We start from the raw sequence: 6,812 nt of genomic DNA, 5'->3' as shown, positions 1-6,812 counted from the left end.
TTTCTCCAAATTCGTCAATTGGATCTTACATTAACAACATGAAGTGATGCTGTAGAAAATTTCAAGGGCACTTCATTTTATTTATTTTACACATTTCCCCTCCTGATTTATCGAACACGTGGCATCAAGTTTATCTAGAATATGGAACTATTAGCTCATTGACCCGCTACAATCATGTGCATTTGGCAATATAGATGGGCAGACATGCCAATAATAATCACAGCTAAGAACCCATTCCTGGTGCCAAAAATGGAAATGTCCTTAATGCCCTCGGTGACAGTTATTAAAGGCCCCCACAACTATTGATGGATACTTTTGTATCAGGGAGCCATAGCACATTCAACAATATAAATATCACTTTTGAAGAAATGGCGCAAACACCGCAATGACTTCCTTGTAGACAGGCTGCTTGAAATCTACAGCCTGCGCAAACAAATAAGAGATAAATATAAGCTGTCTAAGGCTAGCATCTGGGGATTTGTTTTGAAAACCCCAAAACAAAAAATGGGCAATACAAATATAATGGAGGTATACTCACAAGCTCAATTACTTCTTCTGGTGACATCCATGACCACTCCCCAAACTCAGCTTTCTCAGTACCATCACCTAAAAGATTGATTTCTTGATCTTGCCCAGTGAATTTCATCAGAAACCTGCAGTATATATATATATGAAAGGATGCACAACGCAACCAACAGTTAACGATAAATACCCATAAATTCCATTACAATTCCAACTATACCAACTTGGCGCAAATTTAAGCACACAAGCATATAGGTCTATTGACTTATGGCCTCCTTATAGGGAAAAAAGGTTGAAGAATGCATATCACTTCAGAACCCACACACTCACCATTTCTGAGCTTGACCTTTCCAGTCAGATCCCCACTGAACTTTCAGTTTCTCCCTAACATGTGGTGGGAAGTCATATGTTAACCAATAAGGTGCCTGTGATAAAAATCCAGTAAGATAATGACTAATAAGTGTAAAAGAGAAAGATAGAAAGATGGCACTTTAAGTGGATGATGACCTAGATAAAGAAAAAGATATGCACCGCATCGATATTGAGATCAATAGATCAGTCTGGACTCACCTATAATCATTGGATACACAATGTTCTACTAAATAAATCCAGACAACATTATGCATAATATTCAAACAGGAAAACTAATGTTCGTACAAATACCATGAGAATCTACCCCATCAGGAGTAAATTGTCAACTAGTATAATATAGATGGGGCATAAGCAACCATATGAACCCAAAGACCCAGATAAGCAATCCCAACTGTTCATAAATGAAATATAGTAAATCCCTCAAGTTGATCGTCATTGATTATGTTCATGCACTTGTACAATCAACAAGATCAGTGAACAACCTTGTTGGTCCTCTGTAGGAGTCAAAGATGGAGTGTTTTTGGGCAAATTGACAAAGTCTTTCATTAAAGGGGAAATTATGCTGGGGAAAGAATACCATCACAATTTACCACAATCCTTGATGGAATGGACTATCCTACTGGAAGATTTCATGTGCCGGTAATACCTGAGGGTTTGGAGTCTGATCTGGTAAAGAAGAGCAATGATCTAATAGGGCTCTAATATCTTTCCTTGTGTCAAAACAAGGGCACAAGTCAAGATTGAAGTTCTTAATTTAATAGATAAAAAATTATATTGAACTTGATCATGACACAGTGAAGTTGCCAAAAGATTTATTGGAACTTATTCACTCCACAAAAGTCACCACACAAATTGACTTTACTCATAAATATTCCAAGATGTTAGTTGCCTCTAGTTCAACGAAAGATGCTTTACAGATCATAATAATTTTCCAGCAAGAAACAAACAGAAGCAAAGAAATTTTGGGGGTGGTGATAGGGTCCAGATTAAGGAACTAAGTGATTTTGTTGATCCTGCTGAGTGCCTAGCAGGTGCTTATCTTGTTTAATCAGATTTGGCATTACTCTTCTAATAAGGAAGAAGCCACAAGTCCCAACTTCCAATTCTCAAGTTAAGGGCAAGGTGAAACCTTCAAGGGCCAGGATACGATAGGCTGCATCAGGCCAAGGCATATAAAATGTTAGGGAATATATAAGGTAGTGGGGTGAGTGAACTAGTGTTTTTTTTTTTTTTTTTTTTTGGGTGGGAGGGGGAATGATTGTTAAGCCGATTTGGTACCTGTACACCACCTGGTGACCACTCACAATTGAGGGCTAAGCATCGGGTCACAATTCCCAGCCAATGTAAGACAGAAAAGTAAACAAGCTAGCAAGCTTGCATTGTAAATACCAAGTTGGGAAGCAGAGGTTATGGTTAATAAATCCAGCTAGTCTGAGTTAGTTGATATCAGAATGATAGAACTCATGGGCATGGAGTCATTTGTAAAAACAAGACACTAATGTTTTGCATTAGGGTACATCTAGTGACTGATCTTCCCCCCCCCCCTCTTTCTGGGTAACGATTCAATTTAAGTTTGTCCACGATGCCTTCATAGGTAAGGTGTCACCTTGAATTGTAGAATGGAATGTCTGAGCTAAACAATCAAATTACAAGTAGGAGTGAAGTTTGTCCTTAGTCTTTAAGAACTATGGGTCCGTTTGGATCAGTGATTGGAAAAGTAGCTTATTGAAAAAGTAGCTTATTGAAAAAGTAGCTTATGGAGAAGTAAAATTGGGTAAAAGCTAAATTGGATAAGCTGAATTGTGTTTGGATTGGAATTCAGAAAAGCTAGTTTACAAAAGTGAGATTGGCAAAAGGTTGTTTGGATTATGGTTGAGTAAAAGTAAGTTTGGTTGTAAAATGGCCAAAATAGATATGAGTTTTAATAAATAATAAAACATGATTAAAAAAAATAATTTCACATAATACAATGAAATTAAAATAATTTAATATGAAGAAGTCATAAAAAATATTTTAAATATAAAGTGAAACATGAAAAAATAAAAGTATACTTTTTGGGAGCATATTTAAAAATAAAAATATATTTCTAATTTATTCACTACTTTCAACTAATTTTAACTGATTTTTTATTATTTACAAATTAGTTATTTGAGGCTTATAATAAGAACCAAAAGAGGTAATAAATTTCTTAACTTTTTCTCTCTTCATATTTCAAAAGCTATAAGTCATAAGCTATAAGTCATAAGTTGTTAATTTTAGCTTGTAGCTTATTGTAGCTTTTCATAAAAAAGCCCGATTACAGAAAAGCTGATCCAAACAGACCCAATGGTGTCAATCGAGCTTATAGAGCTTATAAACTACTTATAAGCTCAAAATAAGTGATGCCAAACAGGCACTATATATAATTTGTCTTGTCATCAATCCTGTTGCCTAACATCTGTGGATGTCATCATCAATTAGTTTATTCTTGTTCCACTAATTCAATCTCATCCATGCAAGTGTTCATGTCTGTGTCTAGCTGCTTTAAATTTAAAATTAGTAACCAACGCATCAACAAATGAAACAATATAGCTGGCATAGATTGGGCTTTATGTCAAAAAGTATGACAAGATTTTTATAATTATATAAAATGTGTCATAACTTACGCTTAACTGAATGTCATAATTGACCACATAGTTGATGGCCTATGTTCTTCAAGATTAATTTATCAGAAGCTAAAATGTTGTCAATATGTGTTACCAAATGGTTCTCAAAGCCTTGGCGAAGGAACCAAAGCACAATAGGAGCAGCTTATACAGTATAACTAGAGCCATCCAATTTTGTCAGGAGTATGGGATTTCCTCAAAAAGCAATAAGAAAATTATTTAACGTAGGGGCTGAGAAGGCTGGAATAATATCAGACGGATTGTATTTTGGTAGAAGTGAGCTCTAATAGTTGAAAAATGAGCTTTCAAATAAAACAAATTAGCAAACAACCACGGAAAAACTCTGACAGCACCAAATATTATGAATTAGGGCTGGCCACAGAATGCCCTAGGGTAGGTGTCATAAGGACTGACAACCAACTCTGAGCATTCAAGAGTCATAGAGTATATTTCATGAGCCATTACGCATCAGCACATGGGAGGCTGTGAAGATTTTGTTGGATGGCACATGGAGGATCAGCTAGAGTTCCAGACAAAGATGACAGACTCAATCAATGTCATGTGAAAGAAACAACAAGGTGCATGTGGCAAAAAGGAGATGAAACACAGTGATTGGAATCATGCTAGTCACTAGAGGCTTATAGAAAAGGAAGAGAAGAAAGAGGCTTCAATACCACATAAACTATAAAGAGTAAGAGAGCAAGAGAAGAGATGGGATATATCTAGTGGGTTCCAATTTACATGGAGCTTCTCATTTACAAGGGAAGTATAAGACAGGGCTATAGAGGCTCATAGGCACAAAATAAATATAGAATAATATTAACATCAACTAACAACACATAACATGCTAGGTCAAACTAAGCTCCATAATTTTTGGACAACCAAAAAAAAAAAAACACAGGGCAAAACAAAAAGAAAAACTCATTATCATTAGAATTTACCATTTTTAGTGAGATAACCTATACTTGTAATTAGTGGGAATCATTTACCAATATGCATCTTAACTGCCACTGTTTCGATTGTAAACCAATGCATCAAAAACACAAGTATCTAGCTCAAGCAAGTAATATAAACAGAAATTCCTAGTTAAAGATAAGGATATATCAAACACCTCAATAATGTGTAGTAAAGACACCTGGTTAAGAACATCCTAACAGATAGGGCGATAATACCAACTCATGCCAAGTTTTAGCACATGCTCACACTTGTTCATTTAAACAAAGTAAAGCGAAAACAGCAGCAACAATTTACTACTGATGAAAAGTCTAGAGATTTAAAAAAGTAAAATGACAATGTAATTCGCATAAAATACCAGGCTGTAAACCTTGAGCAATAAATGCAAGAACAGATGGGCTATAAGATTTCTAATATCAACAATTGTAGCATGATTACAGAATCTGTGTTTGGATACATTCAAACAACTAGTAGAAAACTAGAAATATCAATCCTCCATCAACTAAGAGCATCAAGAGAAGTATGTTTTCTTTGCAAAATAGAAGTTACTACAAAATGTAAATGAAGATAGGTTTAAAAAAAATCTACAAGGTATTATAAAAATCTATTCAAAGGAATATCGTACTATGAAATAATCAATCCAAGAATCCCACTACTAAGTCTTGATTATGGACAATTCTTGTGTACAAATAAAAGGAGATCATCCATCTTTATTACTAGAACATCCGTTTATTTCAAATTTTCTTGTATTCACTTACCTGAACCCTAGCTCCATACAGCTTCTAATCTATTTTCAAGAGTTTCTAAAAGTTAACAATAACAGTCACTTGAAAAAGAAGGCATATAGACAGAGAATATAGACTCGGTTTGTGCATTGTTATCTTTTCAAGGCTCCAAAAAAAAAAAACAAAAAAACAAAAGATCAACATAGTTAACGTCATTCCACTCTATTCTTTACTCATTAATATCAAAAAGATCAGAAAGTTTAATTTACCGGCTTCTTATGTCTTAGAATGGCGAAATCTAATATGCTACCAACAATTACTAATTGGACCTACTCAACCATAAATGATGGAATCGGTTCTTTGTCCAGAACGTTTGCAAAAGATAGAATAAGAAAGCAAAGAACAATATGTAATATGCACCTCTGCAATAACTTCTGCTGACTTTACTCCTGTCTCCTCTCTTAATTCCCTGATAGCTGCATTCCTTGGATCCTCACCGTCATCAACACCACCCTAGAAGATGCCATGTTAAGTTAATTACAGTAGGCATGCCATCCCCCATGTACCAAATAATATTTTCCAAGAAACAGACGCGTCATATTTTTATCTTTATTTCCTTTAACATCCAAGTTACACCAATACTTCTACAAGATGAGAGCTCCATCTACATACAAAATTAAAATAAGGAAAATTAAGAGTGTTCCACTTAAAAATTGGAAGGAAAAACGAGAGCTCCATCTGCCACCGCAATTGTGAGTACCATTATGCTTTTTCAAAAGGCATTCTAGAAACTGCAATATTAACTTGTTACTTGCTAGGTAGCAAATTTACGTAAAAGGATTTCAGACGATTATGAGTACCCTGGGTTTATATAAACGTTTTGAGAAAGCAAGCAAAAACAAAATACCAATTCAGACAAAAAATAAATACGCTATAAAAATACTTTTCCAAATTCCTGCCACAGAATTAGTTTAGTTTATCCAGGCTTTGTGGTAAGAATAGAACTCTAAAAATGATGTTTATGTTAAATTACGTCTTCTGCACGGGAAAATTTCCATTGACTGAACCCTCCAATGAACCAAATCCAAAATAAGAAGCATGGTGCCAACATCGAAGCTTAAATTCTCATGCAGGAAGGAAAGTAAGTAAAAAATACTAATAATAATTCAATAGTTACCTGCGGCATTTGCCAAGCATTGGGTATATCCAGCCTGGAAGCAGCAAAAACCTGTAAAGAAGAGAATCGTTCAAGGAGCTGTAAAGACGCTCCCATGGAAGAAGATATAGAGTGAGCGAGAGAGTAAGGTGACCTTCTTATCATCATTTATCAGACATATACCAACATTTCTACGGTAACCTTCGGGAGGAGCTTCCATGGAATCCGACGGTGATGAAGAAAAAGAAGGACGAGAAGACCAAAAGGGGAATGAAGGAAGAGGTTTGTGAAGCGAAGAGAGATTGGGGAATTGGGAAGGGTGATTAGGGGGAGAAAGTGTTAGATGAAGAGGATTGATCGTCCTGGTGGTAGTGGAAACGAGAATCCGCGAAGAAGACGACCCAGGGAAGTAAGCAAGTCGACATAAGGCCATACCAA

General features: G+C 35.5%; 1 protein-coding gene across 1 annotated transcript; it reads right to left on the bottom strand.

Moving 5' to 3' along the window:
- LOC114754745 (nudix hydrolase 26, chloroplastic-like) lies at positions 1 to 6,812 on the bottom strand. The gene is made up of 6 exons (XM_028943565.1): positions 6,529 to 6,812; positions 6,396 to 6,446; positions 5,639 to 5,731; positions 853 to 947; positions 539 to 653; positions 1 to 423 (listed from the first exon to the last, which is right to left on the bottom strand). Exons 1-6 carry the CDS (start codon positions 6,805 to 6,807, stop codon positions 355 to 357), a joined length of 702 nt encoding a protein of 233 aa, XP_028799398.1. The 5' UTR covers positions 6,808 to 6,812; the 3' UTR covers positions 1 to 354.

This window comes from Neltuma alba, unplaced genomic scaffold (genome assembly GCF_004799145.2).
Source record: "Neltuma alba isolate B1F8T4 unplaced genomic scaffold, ASM479914v2 tig00010187_pilon, whole genome shotgun sequence".
Classification (NCBI taxonomy): Eukaryota; Viridiplantae; Streptophyta; class Magnoliopsida; order Fabales; family Fabaceae; genus Neltuma; species Neltuma alba.
The sequence above is the reverse complement of the archived record's forward strand: the minus strand, read 5'-3'. Positions and strand labels throughout refer to the sequence as shown.